General features: G+C 40.6%; 1 protein-coding gene across 2 annotated transcripts in view; it reads left to right on the forward strand.

The window, feature by feature from the left end:
• Positions 1-17,458, forward strand: part of cd2ap (CD2-associated protein) — a gene marked incomplete at its 5' end in the record, with an annotated part of 72,308 nt that overhangs the window by 33,165 nt on the left and 21,685 nt on the right. For both annotated transcript variants that reach the window (XM_084081676.1, XM_084081675.1), the window contains 8 exons: positions 86-212; positions 1,457-1,623; positions 3,894-3,981; positions 4,771-4,865; positions 10,388-10,486; positions 10,959-11,012; positions 14,949-14,985; positions 17,024-17,086. In XM_084081676.1, coding sequence (XP_083937802.1) covers positions 86-212; positions 1,457-1,623; positions 3,894-3,981; positions 4,771-4,865; positions 10,388-10,486; positions 10,959-11,012; positions 14,949-14,985; positions 17,024-17,086 — 730 coding nt within the window. The remainder of the gene's footprint in view (positions 1-85; positions 213-1,456; positions 1,624-3,893; positions 3,982-4,770; positions 4,866-10,387; positions 10,487-10,958; positions 11,013-14,948; positions 14,986-17,023; positions 17,087-17,458) is intronic.

Consider the following 17,458-nt stretch of genomic DNA (forward strand, 5'->3'; position numbering starts at 1 on the left):
ATCGCAAACTGTATTTTTAACAATACCTCAGAGTACACACACTGGGACGACAGGTGGATTAAAAATGCCTGCCTTGTGCCTGCAGGTTGAAGAGGGCTGGTGGAACGGCAGCATGAACGGCAAGTCTGGACTTTTCCCTTCCAACTTCGTTAAAGAGGTGGAGGCATCGGGAGAAGACGGAGAGCCCGGCGACGCCACAGCAGATGAGACAGGTGAGAGAGACGTACAGTACGAGCTGCCAGGGCTTCACTAATGAAAAGATACAATTCCAGAATCAAAGCGTCGGGAATTACGTATGCTTGAATAGATTCCTCTTAAGCCATGGTACCAAGACCTGTCCTAAGGCAAGGTTGCTGAGTTGATTCTGAAATGTTAGTGGAATTCTGACACCAGCCACTGTTGACAAAATGACAGCAGAGTCTCGTTTTACTGTTTCTTCAGGCAGTGAGATTGGTCAGGTAACGATATCTAAAGCAAGGTTGTTTTATGTGGAGTTGTGGAGTTGGAAAAAGAGTGACATGACTTTGGAAATGACCACAAAAGGAAATGCCTTTTTTTACAGGCAAGCGTTTGCAAGCACGTTTAGTCATTAAAGATAACGTGTGACTTCAGCTTACCTCCACTGGCACCAGAATGCTAACATAATGAAGACAAGGTTGGCTTACATAATTGCCCGGAACGCAGATACCTAAGGGTGTTATTGCAGGTTGTTTGCAGCTGAGTTTCTCCGCACTCTCATATAACTTTGATGTTATTTTGTGGCTCTCATTGCCTAGTGTAAATGTAGTGGTGCAATGCTCCATTTTGTAAAATTGCTATTCAGTCTTAAGAGAAACTCGATATACAGGCCAGGTTCTTGTAATAGAAGTATTAAGGTGTGACTGCTGTCCAAGTGGAACAAGCCTCAGCAGGCAGGCTACCTGAGGACTTAGTGTGCCGGCTGCGTCTCTCCAAACCTTTTGTGAGTGTTACTGTGACTATATCATACAGTAGTTGTTTGAACAGGCCTGTGTGTATAGGTAACAAGAGACTGTGTGTGTGTGCTAGACTTTGTGTGAGGGAGTTTGCATGCTCGCAAGTAATGTATTAAAATATTTGCATGCACATGTATACATGCATGTATGTCATGGGCGTTTATCCTCATGAAAATGTATGAATGTGATGAATATGAGAGTGCACATTATACAGTGATGATAGCTCGCCTACACGTCCCTCATCATGCTCCTGTCCTCCACTAGCACTGCTGTGACTGCTGTAGATACATTTTGTGAATTAAAACTGTATGCTGTAGTCCGTATTATGTATTTTATTATTTGAATATTATTTAGCCCCCAAAAGGGCAGTGAATTCAAACAAGTCCTGTCCTCTCTGTGTGGCTGGTGGCTGCATCTGTAGATTCTGTTTACTCACCTTAGGCTTCTCCATCCCTGACCCCCCCCCTCTATCCCTCCATTAGACGGTAGCGGTAAGGACGGGGCCATCAGCCCCACCTCGCCAGGGAACGGAGTTATCGCCCAGCCCAAGAAGATCCGAGGGGTCGGCTTTGGAGACATATTCCGAGAGGGCTCAGTCAAGCTAAGGGTCAGACTACCCAGCCCAGACAAAGAGGAAAAGAAGGACAAAGTGAGTGCAGAGCAAGTTTTCTTGTACATTACACTGTGTATCATATCAGAAATAGATGCTATTCTGACAGATTAATATAGTGAATTGGGGGAGGGTGGTGGGGCATAACAAAACTATTTCCAACAACATATATTTGTTTAACCTGAATATGATAGTTTTGGTTTATATACATTACACATTTATTGCACCTCCAACTTCTCACGTGTCTTACTGGGCCAATCACAGCATGGGAAAAACTGCAGTGCACATCAACAGTTAAGGACTGCAGTTTCTGCAGAACTAAAGTAACATGATTGCTGTGCAGAACGTTAATCTTAACAGTTATTCATGCAAAAATAATCCCTGTCTGTTACCGTTGTTTATTAATTTCATAGTTATAAGTACATTTAAAGTGGTCCTAGGGTTTTGATGGTGGTACAACGTTCTTGCATGACAGCTTGACTGTTAATATTCATGTGATTCAGGAGGGAAACTTTTCACCTTGTTGACCGTAACGCATCCAATGATATGGACTTTGTTTGTTTTTCATACACGGTAACAGGCATGCCGCTCTAGTCAGCTGATTTACAAGACACTTTGTTGAAGTTGTAAATATCCCAGCCAGCTATATTAGATAGCAACTTCCTATCTGGCCAATATTGTCTTCTGCAGATTTCCTGCCTTTGTAAGAAGTCTGGAAAATGTATTTAAGTTTTCAGCTTTTGGAAAATGTTATGCTTACACAAAAAAGTCTGGGAAAGTGCGGAAAGATGTTCAGTCCAAATATGGAAATTACCAAATATATTGATCTAGATACAGTATGTAACTGTAGACCCACTGTAAAATGAAATATTAAATGATATGCCTTTGTTGATAGTGTTGGGCTGAATTTATACTTTATACGATTGTCACTCGACAAATATGACCATGTTCCAAGTTGGAAAATACCCAGTTCCCATCTGGCATGAATGCACCATTAGTAGAAACTGTGAGCTGCAGGCTTTCTGTCTCCTCAAGACATTGAGGCTCCGCTCCTCACCTCCTTTCCATCTTCTTTCTTTGGATTATCTACCGTCGTCGTGTTACAGTATTTGTTCAGCCAGTCAGCATGTACCACACTGACTGAACATTGATCAAATCTAGTCTTATATTCCAGTCTGAAAATGTAGTTCTTTGAGTTGTGAAATGGAGAATATACAGATTTGAGCGTCTGTTTGGATATGACTCTTATATTTCCATATCCTACTTTATTTTAAATTCCTATACAAGACACCATGTCTGATCCTCTGGGACCGATGTGAATGGTAATGCACAACACGGCTAATAACTAATTGTCTCCTTAATTAGAGATAGTTAGCATGTATCCTTCCTTCTGAAACCTGCTCCTCTTTTCCCTTTCTCTCTTCTACTACAGCCTCCACTCACCGCTAACATGGCTTGCTTCACTCTCCTCCACCTGTCACAACATCACAATGTTGCATGGCCTTGTTGCAGCAACCCACAAGTCTCCTGTTCACAGTATATGATCCCCTCACCCTTTATTTTACCATACACAAGCCCCTGTAGTCCACTCACTGCTTGCCCCTCTAAAAATAGTGGTGTCACTCATGCCTCTGATGAAGACTCAATAGCGTTGAAATGCATTCTTATTTGCACCAATACAAATAATACCTGATTCCATTTGAGTACTCCAGCACATTGTTTGTTTGCATAGGATTGTTCGGCAGTACATCTAATAAGTACCAGATTATTCCTCCTCAGTTTGTCATGCGTGGTGATCTGTGCAGTTTTTACTTCATGCGCCTACGTGTTGGTAGTTTTACTGTCACAGGAAACGTGTGCTAAATATTTTCCTCTTTGGCGCTCACTCCACCCTTGTGGTTCCTCCAAACTCCAGTGTTGTAAACAATGTCCAATTTTTGTATTCCTAATGTTCCCTAAACCAGGTGTGGTGCTGAGACCACAGCACACTGAAAATTACTAAAACAAAATTCAGAACATCACCGGATTTGTTTCAAATATCCACCTCCTCTCTGCCCTCTTCTTACACTTACCATTGTACAAAAACACAACATGCAGTAGAACCACAAGCCAGATATGTTTTCACTGTTTATCTTTCAGTAATGTATTTTCTTCATCCCTACATTATTAACTACAACCACTCGTAACCAACATTCAGTGTAGTCACAACTCGTCTCTCAGTGTGGACAAAAGTCTACATTACACATGCATGTACACATCAAATCATGTCTAGAAAATCATTCCCATCTGTGTTGTTTGCTTCATTTTAGCCAATCCCATCATTACCATCCGCTGCAAAGCCCGCCCTTCCCAACACGCCAGAGTTACAGAGGCCGGACGGAGACTGCAAATCAAAATGTAAGTGGATTCATCGTCGACACAATGAATGTTGTTTGAGTTGGGTTTCCTTTTTTGTCAACCATAACATAGTGGAAAAAATGTTTCCACTTTGTCCTTTGGTTTCCCTCACTAATGACTGAAAATTAAGGCACACCACAAGCCACAGTGTGGGTTGCTTGGATTACAATTTTCTACACAATTATTTTTTACTAAACTATAACACATTTGAAAAGAGTAAGGTATCCATATTAATTGTTGGCTTGTGATTGGATTTTTTTTTTGTCTCAATATACTGTACACCAATTTTAGCATTAAAATATCAAGCAGCAGCTAAACGGATGCCTTGGTGGGTCAAGGTGTCCCTTTAATTGTTAATATTATAAAATATACCACCCGTTTTGTCAGTATAAGCTCCACTATGTTGATCTGTGAAGAAAAAAGATGGCAAATTCTCACCACATGAAATCACAATGTATCACTAAAATAGCTGTGTGAAGCAAACGGAATCAATGGTGAATATGAAAAGGTTTCTTGATGTTGCATACATGCATACATTACATGCCGAAACATGTACTTCAGCCTAGCAGAGATCCTGATCATTACTGATGTTCACATCTACTTGGTATATGTGAATGTGAGCATGTACTCATGCATACACTTGTTTCCTAGTGTGATGAACCTGTACACCATACACCTCATCTATAGTGCAGTACACAATCCATAGTATACTATTGCCTTTCTTTCCTTTGTATGAGAAACATTGCGTCTTGCTCGCCACCTGAACCCTTTTGTTTCCTGTCTCCTCAGCTAAAGAATATTGTAAAGTTACGTTTGCCTTTGACTCCACAAACGAAGACGAGCTCAGCTTGAAAGAAGGTGATGTCATCCAGATACTGAGCAAGGTAAGCCGCCACAGGCCTATACTAAGACTCCACTATGTGAGGAAAAGCTGCATTGTGCTTAACAGTTATATTGAAATCTTGCTACTGTCGTGGGAATTGCATTTCTTGTGGACACAATCTTTACTACATGTCTTTCCCCCCCCCCACACAAAGAGACACAATGCAAATGCTTAGGCTTTGTTCAGTTTGAATAAAATGAAAGTTTCTCTGATTTACATATTGTTTGTTTGACTGTGATTCCAGCTGTGAGGATAGAATGGGAACCTGATAGGATTTTAAAGTTCCATAATTCATAGTTGTGAGACTGTTTCAATTAAACTTGCATGCATTGTCTATACATAGAATGACAATGATGACAAAAAGGAGAGGTTCCCTTGACAATGGTGTAAAGTGAATTCTTTGTTTTTATGAACCTCTACTGTTAAGTTTTGCAAGTCAAGTCAAATGTATTTATAAAACACATTTTAAAACAACTCTCGTTGACCAAAGTGCTGTACAGAGCAGGAGGTAGCTAAAATCACAAATACAGAAACCATTGACATAAACAATAACACATGCAGCTCAACGGCACAGATAAACAGCATTAAACGGAGTAAGAACATAAATGAACCGTAAAAGCAACAAAACAGCCAGCCACATCAGGGGGGAATCAAAAGCCAGTGAATGAGAATAAACAAAGAGCCTTGAGCCTGGACTTAAAGGATTCAACAGGGGGGGAGATCTGATAGGGAGACGATTGCTGTTCCACAGTCTAGGGGGCTGCAACGGCAAAGGCGCCGTTAACCCTGGCGTTTAGTTGGTGGGACCGCTAGGAGTCCCAAGTCAGCCGACCTGAGGGAGCTGGATGCAGGGGAGGGGTTAAAAGGTCAGCGATGTACGGGGGTCAAGCAATTAAGAGCTTTGTAACTGTAATCCGTAATAGCAGCGATTGGGGAGAGGCCAGGACTGGGGTACAATGGTCCCTCTTCCTAATACCTGTCAAGAGCCTGGCTGCGGCCTTTTGGACCACTTCTAGATGGGACAGGGAGGACTGACTTATTCCAGTGTACAGGGTATTTCAGTAATCCAGGCGGGATGATACAGTGATGTATGAGGGTTTTAGATTATAACATCAAAGCATTACCACAGAAAATATACATGTTGATCCCATGTCATCCCATTACACTGTTGACATCTTCAAAACTCAATTTGATGGTCTAATAGACTGCCCAGCCTACAGCCACCTTCCTGGAACCACTGTACTCATCTGATTAATATTGACGTTGCAGTCATATTTGATCGGTCTTACTGTTGCTTGCTTAAAGTGGAATACCAGTGACTTTAAAATACATTCATCATTTTCAGGAACACTCATTGTAAGTCACATGGCTATAGTAGGGTGTGCATCTCTCCCTTATAAGATGATACGATATGTATCTAATTAGATACATGGGACACGATACGATTCAGGAACGAAAAGATTTGGTGCAATGTACTGTAATACAGTTTTTATGGAAAACTCAAAAGTTGGATTCACTAGTAAACGGTGTGCAGTATGTTCAACGTATACTGTGAGTACACAGTAAACTGTGTGTAGTATCCAATTCAGTACATACTGTTTGTAGACAATGACAGTAAACAGTGTGTAGTACTAGCAGTCACAGAATACAGCTAGTGATATCAATATATTCAAAAGCAGACTGTTAAGTTTAATTTTGCCAAAAAGTACAGATCTACAAGCAAACTAAGGGCTGTGATTTGTTCTTTTTGATGAGCGACACCATCATACTACAAATAATGCTGCAAAGCACTGCATGATGTATGTTGAGTGAATGAAAGAGTGTTTGTTGGGGGCATTACCTTATGCAGGGCTGCAGTTTGGGGTGATGGGGTCGCCAAAAGATTTCCCTCATAATATGGGGTTGTGGTATAAAAAAGTTGTAGAACCCCTGCCCTAGTGACTAGAATATGTCAAACAATTGCCAAAAATGCTGAATGTAAATGACTATTCCATTAACAAATCACAACAAAATACGATTTCATAAATATTTTTAGAGCATGGTCATAGATCAAGCCATCTAGAACAGCATAAGAAGTATGTATGTATGCATTTCTGTCTGTACTGTATGTATGCCCCTCAAGAGTATCTATTTCCATTTGGCCAAATGCGGTGTAGACTGTCATCACACTAGGACATGCACGCAAACAGCCAGCCAGCCTGTATAGTCCAGCTTCACCACTGAACACCACATTGTGGTTTCGTTCCACAAACTGCACACATCATAACTTGCTGTCAGTTGCTAGTGTTTGTACAGGGAGACCACATTGTTAATGGATTTAAAAAAATGTCTATATCTATATGCCTAATCAATTAATTATTTTCAATGTCAGTAGATGACACTTTCTCCCCAAGTCCTTTAACTCTGCACAGTAAGCATCGTTTCCACACAGTGTGAAAGAGGAAGGAAGCCTCATGCTTTTTTAACAAGCCTTTTAAGCGCTTTCCCTCTTCAGGAAGGACATCCCTCTGTTCAAAGACGGGAAATGATCCATCAAGTTTGTCAGATTCCCTCATGTCCCTCTCTGTATCTGTATTTCTGCATTACCTCCTGGGAGATGGACTCATTGTTTGTTGATCTCTCTCTGCACCCAGGCCCACTCATATTTAGATCTCTCTGTGCACACAGTCCCACTCATATTTGGATGTTTTATTTCTACCCAAAGTCAGATCTGTCAACCAACTGGTATTATTGGTCTTTATCTACCCATGTTGATGAGACCATGTCTCAGGAACTCATTTGTCACTTTAAGTCTTAATGGAGTGAATTAGACTTAATGTGCAGGGATTAAAGTTCTCAGTCCTGGGGACTGATTTCAGTCTTGAGGATTCCATGTGCCATGTTTAAAAATCAAAAATCACATATTGGGACATGGTCTGAAAATAATTTTCAGTCTTGGGATTCTTTTTTGCTTTAACCCCTGTAATGTGTGCAGCCTCAAGCCTCTTTTAACTTCACCCTTGGCAAGGCACTGAGAAGTGAAGTGTTTGTTTGGGAAGTAGCAAAAAAAAGAGAAGGGTGTTTTTTGTTTTTCTGTGCGGCAGACCAATTCAAATCTTGTCTCGTTTATGGTGGCTGTTTGTGACGCACGTGTGTGCCTATTTCAGATGTGTTGCATTTAATCAAACATTTATTTATTTATTTGAACTAGAGACATATTATATGTTTATCTTACATCTTTATTGGCAATTATGTAGCTGATGTGTTCAGTCTTTTTTGCCTGGCCGGATTTTGCACTTTTTGACAAAATATTGGTCAAAACATCGGTTTGGTGGTCTCGGAGTTTACAAAATATAGATTGGCATCAGGTATCGTTCTAATTTGCACAGATGAAGTGCTAATGAACCAAGGGTATTAAGCATATGAATCAAAAAATAATTGTCCACACAATCTTAGACATGCTCCCACTGTTTATTGCAAGATCAATGTTTTCAATCACCTAAGGATCCTGATGAAGATTGTTTGGTGGTCGAAGTATGAGTGCAATTTAAATGCTAATATTCTGTTTGTTCTGCACCTGATTACCAGAGAGAAGGATCATGCTCTACTTTTGTAATATCAAGTACAGTACCGGTATATGAATACACCATTGATGTGAAGAGGTTGTTTTGTTTTCCAAGAGGCAATGTATACGTATGTGTGAAGGCGCTTCGTTTGGCCTTCTTTTCATAGACCTTGTTGCTTGTAGGGCTTGCTTCGTTTGGCGTTGTTTTCATAGACCTTGCTGCTTGTTTCACGCGCGAAACATGGCAACGTTATCTCCCATTGTTTGACACATAAACGCTAATAAGAAGTTGAGATTTGATGAAATTGAAAAATGGACTTCGCAGTTAAGTTCAGATGGTAATGGTCAATGGCTGTGTGCAAAATCAGAGCAATTGCTCCAGCCACTGAGGAGAACTTCACCATGAGACGACTACAGATACGACTACAGACAGACAGAGGTTACTCAAATTATAGGAGGATATCGATTTTGAAATTGCCTTCTGAAATTCCACGTTAGCATTAAAAACTAAATCAGATAGTCTTGCAAATAACATTATTTATGTACTTGTATTTATTCCCATGCCAGCAAGCCAGTTGGCAGTGTAGATCAATGCATAATCTCATTTTGGAGCGACAAAGCCTATAGTCGGGTCCCAAGACCCAGACTGTGACGCAGACCCACTTAGCTGTCTCAGCTCATTGCCTTCATCGCTAGAAGTTTGGCCTCTGGGTTCTTCCCTCTAGAATCGTGCACTCTGGGAGTAAGCCTTTACTGCCACAGTTCGTCAGCTAGCCAGCACAGAATGCATCCTAAACACAGGGTTTGCTTGGTTCAAGGTATGATGCCTGTGACTCATGGTTTAGTATTGAGTAACACCCAGAAACACTGTAGAAATCTGCTGCCATCTAGTGGGGACAGTGGAGAAAGGGTGGTAAAATAAGACCTCACTACCGGTGATATGTGTTTCATGAAGTCTAGTGCTTTTTGGTTGAAATTATTTATTTTTCTTTGGGCTTTGAGTTTAAGAAACAAGTGCTATTTCACACTTTCCAGTTATCTTAGTTTTTTCTGCTGCATTTATTCCAACTAATTGTAGAATTGTGCTGCATCAGCTCACAGTTTCCTCCCTTGTACTGTACAGTAATCTACTGCATGTTGAACTGCACATTCATATGGGCATTAACAATTTATGTTTCTGTTTATAGTTTTCCTCTTTTTTTGGGTCGTAAGAATAATATAAATACTACTAACAGTACTTCTACTACTATTCTATATTATTTATACTTATCTGCTGCTACTAATGAATAATAGGCCTATTTTAAGACACAGAGGGCAGCTAAGTAAAGAAATGTACCAGCAGTGGGACCCCCCACTTTTAACCAGGGCAAAACATATTAAGGTCTCACTCAATGCACTGCAGGGGGCATGTAAATATTATATGAGAGACAGAGTTCATGGTGTTGTGCATCTGGAGGAGGTTTCTTTTATATATTTGCTAAATTTGACCTATATATATGTTTGTGTATTTATTTTGTTAGTTTTTCTTGTGAAATACAAAATTGTAAAAATATTGTAGAACAAATCATTTCTTTTCCATGATGTAATCCAAAAAGTTAAAGTTGAATATATTCTAGATTCATTACACAAAGTGAAATATTTGAATCCTTTGAATTCTAACCTAGATGATTACGGCACCATACAGGTCATGAAAATCAAACATCCAGTATCTCAAAATATATATTACATACTTTTTAAATGACATTAAGATTATATCTTTTTTTAGATACACCTGTATAATATCATCGCTGTCGGGCAGAAACCTTGTAACTCCCAAGTTTCACATTTTTATGTTTTTGCTTAAGTTAAAGCCCTACTTCATCATACAAGAGTATCACACAAAAATGGCAGATCTACAAATGCTACAAACATAAAGTTTCACTTGTATTCTGTAGTCCTCCTTCATGGCTGTCTTTCTGTCTTTTTTGGCTCTGTAACAGGACACAGGAGAGCCCGGCTGGTGGCGAGGGGAGATCAGCGGCAGGGAGGGTGTTTTCCCTGACAATTTCGTAACCATGATTACTGAGATGGACAAAGAGGTGAGATGAGATTTTAAAAATAAACAATGAAAAGGAATGAACACGTGTTGACACCTGTCACTGTGGATTATAGCTGGTGCATAGCTAACACAAAACCTTGTTTGATTTAACCCAATGCCTTTCCACATGGGTGGTAAGTAAGGCCCATTGATAATCTGGCTGATTGCTTTTTGAGCCAAAGGGCTTATCAATGCTCAGCCTTTCCAGAAAGTGAGTCTTTGTGAATCACGTATCAAACCACAGTTTCTTTGTTAAACCCCACACACATACTGTACACAAGGAATCAGACCCACTCTGTGAAGCAAATGCTTCAAAAAGTATGCTGTCGCACGTCTGCGTCGACCTACAAGTTCACACCGTCGTGTGACAAAGTATGAATCAAGCTAAAGTATGCTTTGAGGAAGAGTGAGTTTGATTATGCCCCACCCTCTCCCCCGACAATATAAAATATGTCATGAATTGTTTTCTCCAGGCTCCCACACCAAGAGGGTCGGTGAAATTATCCCCCAAGCAGGACACTGAAGAGGTAAGATTCCCCAGCAGATGGAATGTGTGTAAAGAATGTCTTCCTGCGCTTCCTGCAGAAAGAGTGCTTTGCAGATGACCCACTTTTATGATAAATTCCAAGCTCTCGGCGTAATGAGATTATTAGCTCATTGCTCACAATTCCGTATGGAACAACACACGCCAAACTTATTTTGGTTAGGAAATACCATACCAAAGTTACAATACCATACATTATCAGTAACATGTAAAAATTAAATTATTATAAATTAGATACATTTTGGCCTCTGAAAATGTTTTCCAAATTGTTTTTATTGTCCAAATGATATGCTTGCACAATACCTCCCCTTACCAACATTGATTGGGCTAGTTTAGCAGTAGTTGTTTGGTCTCCCATGTCGGAGACCCAGGTTCGAATCCTGGGTAAATGTATGCATTGTGCCTTTAATAGGCACCCTAAAAAGTCAATGTGGTGTAGTTGGAGGTGTAATAAGGAGCCCACTATGAAGTAAACTCCCCTGAAACCTAGAGCCTTGGTTCTAAGTAGCACTCAATATGCCTCATTATTACTAGCCTTGATACAAGACTGTGATATATTATATGGCAGTTTTGGATGATTTTCAAACTAGTGTTTGCACTTCCTCCCTTTTTGGTCCGTACATCTACATACATGGTCAGTTTTCAAATATAAAGTGCTTACCCCATGGCCACGGATGTTACAATTATGTTAAAAAAAAAAGAAGTTTTTAATCCGATCGGTGGCCATTTTCTCTGTATGCTTTCAACTACGCGACGGTTGGGAGGTGTATTGCACTCTTGATACATTACAACTCTATGAGAAAATGGCCGCTGATCGGATTAAAATGCTTTTATTGAACAATACGGAATCTACATGTACTTCTGAGTGGCCGCACATAATTGTAACATTCGTGACAATGGGGTAAACACTTTGTTTTTGAAATCTGAACGTTTATGTAGATGTACAAACCAAAAGGGGAGAAAGTGCAAACACTATTTTGAAAATCATCTACATTATTACCAGCATTGAAGAGCTACCTACAACACACAGGAAGCCATTGTGTAGTACCATCAAAAACATAATGAGTCAGTGATTACACCGATGAGCGTGGTGATAAATGGCTGATCAAATGTACACACAGATGACAGGAGGGAGCAGAGGAGGTAAAGTTTATGGCTATACAACAGCCATGAACAATTCACTCGCTTCTCTTGTGTGTACATTATGAACACATGCTCACCCGCGCACGCACACACACACACACTCTCTCTACTTATAATCTACTAGAGGTTTGGGCCGCTATGCAGCTCACATCTAGAGTTCGAGCCTCTACGATCCGACCGATATGTCTGAGTCATATTGTCGGGGGGGCTTTGTCAGATGTACCCGTTGTACCCGTCTGTCTGTGTCCCTTTTGTGCTCTGTATCTGTCTGTCTACCTGTGTCCATATGGGTATGAAGGTTTCCCCATATATGGGCATATCGGTTGGATCTGCGGTTCCGGACAACCGCATAACGGAACTGCTCGACGGCGGGCGCCGCACTCCCTTGAATCCTTGCCGATGCACGTGTGACGTGGTCCATTAGGCGATTTTAACATAGGATATATATGAAAGTGTGTACACATAATCGTTGCTGTCGGGCAGAAACCTTGTATCTCCATATTTCATCGGACAGTCTTATGCAAAAGTAGGGAAAATAGCCGATCTACAAGCTCCCAACAAGGTTGTAGATCACTATTTTAGAAAATCATTGAATATTTTGGCCTATAATATTTTTTTTTTCCAAAATAGGCACACCAGGTTGAAAGTGGGTAAGTCTGCCTGTGTGTCTCATAAATATATATAACTATTTCACCAACAAGAGCTTGTGACTAAATAATAACTGCATGGGATCCATTGGAACACAGGTTCTTTTTCCAAGTAACAGCTTTGGACATTTCCACCCGACAGCGACACTATATAATAAAAACATGTGTGTACACTTTTGTCACATTGTCGCTGTCGGGCAGAAACCAATTTCCGTCATTTAATTCCCTACTTTGTACAAGACTGACAAGCAAAAGTAGTGAAAATAGACGATCTACAAGCTCATCTCGTTGCGATGACGTGTTGTGGGCTTGTAGATCTGATATATAAAAAAAAAACTTGTTAGCTCCTGAAAAGCTGCGGTTTTGGACATGCATGGTTTGCACCCGACAGTGACGATATAATATATACACATGGTGGATGATGCACACTTCCTGTCCCCCTTCCTCCCTCTAGGACAGTTTGATAGGTCTTTTTACGTGTGTTTGCACCTTCAAAAGGCAAGAGAACTGTAGCCTTAAATCTCTGTCCCTCATGTAATCTAGTTGTATTTGTCCCCTTTTAACCAGGTGTTTAAAACAAACCACAAGTCACGGTATTAGTTGTTTGTGCTTGTCACTGGAATTGAGTCAAAGACTGTCTATTACTCTACATCAGCGGGACACATTTAGCTACGTCTTGATCCTAAACATTTTAAAGTGCAGATGCAAACGGAAATGGCTTCTGATTCCTGTAGGCGTTTTGACATTCCGCACTGCAAGCTAGGGGGCCCACAACACACATTCTGACAAGCATGATTGTACATTAAACAAGCCTAACCGGGCTTGTTTGCATAATGTGATGGGATTGTTAACGACTTGTTTGTCTAACAGTTGGCAGCACTCAACCGTATCAGCACCGATTATTCCACCCGCAGGGGCTTTGATTCCATCTAACGAGAAAATATGTTGGGAGGATGATGAGGCTGCTGCCTTTGGTCAGGAGATGTCAAATAACTTTCTTAGAAACCCAATTGCAATGCTATTTCAGGAAAGAAGGGACTTGATAACAGTGTTACATAAGCAGCTGACTGTGCGTACAGTTTGGCCACCATAATGGGGTTTCAATATTTGATGTGTAATACTGTCACATTATACATCAAATTATACTGTAAAATTATAGAAGTTGTCATATACACATTATACATCACATTATATAACATCAAATCTACAAGCTTGTGATGCAAGATTTATAGGGCTACATATACTGTAGATATATAGGGCTTAAATTGTTAAGAAAATGCTTTCCTTGCTGGGTTTTTTAAATATATATTTTTTTATGGTCAACATTTATAATCATTCCTATGTTCTTAAAACAACATTTTTATGTTTTCTTTTTAATTTTCTTTCCCCTCTTTTCTTGCCTGTCTGTATTTTAATATGCTCTGTGCAGCACGTAGGTTCGACCTTGGTCGTTGGAAATGCGCTATACAAATAAAGTCTGATTTGATACAAGAGTGTCAAGCTAAAGTAGTGAAAATAGCCGATCTACAGCTGAGCTTTCAGATCTGCTGTTTCCACCATTTCTGAAAAATGTTGTTCCATTCTGTGAAAAGTAGCGGTTTTGGACATACAAGGTTTCCACCCGACAGCGATGATATGAAACGACGGTCTATCATAATAGTCACAGACATACAGTATGGCGCTGGTACTGCACGGTTCTTGTAAGAGCTCTCTCAATGCACTTGGAATGTGCTTGTTAAGAGATAACCTTTCGTTATCCTTTCAATTGGGAACTTGACGTAGTCGTGTGGTGCACTACAATGTAGCATTACTAATCGTGTCCAGGGCTACCCTACTTATTCATCATTAGATTAGTCCTTCTACAAGAACTGGTCCACACATGCCATATTGTAATTACATATACATTTAATTGACCTGATCTTTCTTTCCCCTATGGACATTGGAAAAACGAATTAGCATGTCTCTTTCTGTTTTGCTTCTGTAATTGTCCAATGGCATTTGAACTAATGGAAGTCGGTGTATCTCAGTGTGAATCATTCTCTGACTGGTCTGATCCGGCACAAACCAACCTGACCCAATTTCTTCTATTTTTTTCTTCTCTTCTATCTCCCCTTCTCTTCCTCTCACAGAAACCCAAAAAGCCACCGCCGCCATCTAAAAGCGTGGGTAAGGAATCTTCTCACTCCTTCCACTCATTCCAACACAGTCACCTCAGAAGTGTCTGTCTGTCTGTCTGTCGGTGGGGTGGGGTTGGGGGGGGGGGGGGGGGGGGGGGGGGTAATGTCAAGGACCACCTAAATGATGTGTATTTCGCCACGTACCCTTGTCTGAAAAGATTTTGTGCCAGGGACCCCATAAGAGAATATTTGTGTCAAAATTATTCAAAATCTTTCACAATTATATTTCACAAAATATTTCAAAAATAGCAGATCTACAAGCTCACAGTTGTGACTATTTTCGAATAGCCTAGGTATAAGAGACAAAGTGGGTAAACGGATTTTGATGCTCTAGTAAATAATGTAGCTGGAACCCCGTCAAAAACCCCCGGAGGTCCCAGCATCCCACTTTGAGAACCATTGTTGAACAGATCTGAGCGTTTGTGAGTGGGGGGTGATCGTTTGTTTGTTCATCTGGAAGAATCAGAAGCAGTCAGAGCTGGAGGGGACAACACGTTACCCTTCAGGGATTGCCTCTATTTGACAAAGATGTGTACTTTGTTTTACAGTGACTTGCTTTCCAACCAGCCCCCCACCCCCTAAACACAACACCGCTACTGAGCACACACACAAACAAGACTAAAAGCCCTGCTAGCGGCCCGTAGAGGCTCTGTTGATCCTTACGGCCAACCAGATAAAAGTGGCTTGAACCACCTGACATTTTCATCCTTAGAATCCCCCTTTAAACACCCTAAAATACAAGTTAATTCGATAATCTGTACAGGTACATGCATTGGGCACTGGCATGTTTTATTGTCCAACTCCCTCCCTTCAAAATTGAAGAGAGGCCATACATTAGTACTTACTACTTATTTGTCCCTCAGCAAAAAAGGATTATGCATAAAAGTGAAAAGAAAATCATAAACAATATGGGATGTTGTTGGTATTAAAATGCTATTTTAATGGTAAACCAACACTGCATTACTGTGCATGAATTAATATGACATAATTTGTCAAATTAATGCATTATATCACTTAGTTACTCATGAAAAATATTGTTATTATATAAAGTGCTACTTATGTAATGCTTTACCCCAACACTGTACATATAGTCATGTAATTAGCACTTGTGTACAGAATGTGTTAACCACACTTACTACAGGTGCAGAGTCTGCAGGTGCTCAGAATACTGCTCTGCTGCCAGATGCGGTATCTAGGGCAGATAACTGTATGCAGCGTAATCTTTAGCAATGTACATGTAAAAAAAAAGCGAGATTTTGGTCCACTTATTTTTAGTGATCTTAAGTAGCAAAGACATGCTTAGTGCTGCAGGTGTGTCCTGTACATGGCTTGTAATCAACACCCAACATCTGTACAGAACACAGTCAATCAATACATTTTGCAGAATGCTGCAAGGATTTACCTCACTTTTACTCCTCTGCACAGGAAATACTGCAAAAGTGTGCCTCCACATCCTTCTCGTGTGTGTGTGTGTGTGTGTGTGTGTGTGTGTGTGTGTGTGTGTGTGTGTGTGTGTGTGTGTGTGTGTGTGTGTGTGTGTGTGTGTGTGTGTGTGTGTGTGTGTGTGTGTGTGTGTGTGTGTGTGTGTGTGTGTGTGTATGTTGGAAAGAGAGAGACGAGTGTGTTTTCCCCATTGTGAATGTTTTTACATTTGAGAATCGGAAATCGGTGGTTGAATGTTTGTGTCTTGAAAGGGAATGTAATAAAAGTGAATATAGATAATGACTTTATGCACATGTCCTTTTAAGGCTGTGTGTCTTCCTCGTGTAGCAGAGACTGAGATGGGTGTATGCATATAGGTGTTCTGCATACTGAGATATAGGTGTGTGTGTGTGTCTCGTCTTCATACCGTATAGAAGAGACTTAGTTGTGTGTGTGAGAGAGCGTGTCTTCCTTGTATAGCAGAAACTGAGATGTAGGTTTGTGTGTGTGTGTGCGATACCTCACACACAGATCTTCTTTCAGACTTTGATCACAGAGGTTAGACAGACAGCACCATTGATTGTGAACCATGTTTCGTTTCTCAGCCATCAAGCCAGAGGTCCCCAGTGCTGACAAGAAACCTCATCTTGCCAGGCCAGAGGACAAAGGTAACATTTTTTATCGCTCCTTACACCTTCCTTTCTCCCCCCTACCCCCTCTAGCTTTTTCCCTTTCTTCTACATTCTCTCTACCTTCTTCTCTACCTCTTTTCCCCCATCCCTTAGTTCTTTTACCATTCCTCGGTTCTTCCAGACTCCCGGCATAATTATCTCTCTAATCTGCCAATTTACATCATTGCTTCTCCTTGCTGACAGTTAGTGTGAATCGAGGCAAATATGAAGATTTGCAGTGCTACGGGGTTCCTGTACTTCAAGGTGCCCCACTTTGATGTCGATGCTGGCTTGCGAGAATTAGAATTCTTTGATTGTGGATTCCTTTTGTGGATCCTTTAGCATCAAATTCTGGACTGACTGTACGTG

Source organism: Gymnoscopelus microlampas (assembly GCF_963454915.1).
Source record: "Gymnoscopelus microlampas genome assembly, chromosome: 16".
In the NCBI taxonomy this organism is placed as follows: domain Eukaryota; kingdom Metazoa; phylum Chordata; class Actinopteri; order Myctophiformes; family Myctophidae; genus Gymnoscopelus; species Gymnoscopelus microlampas.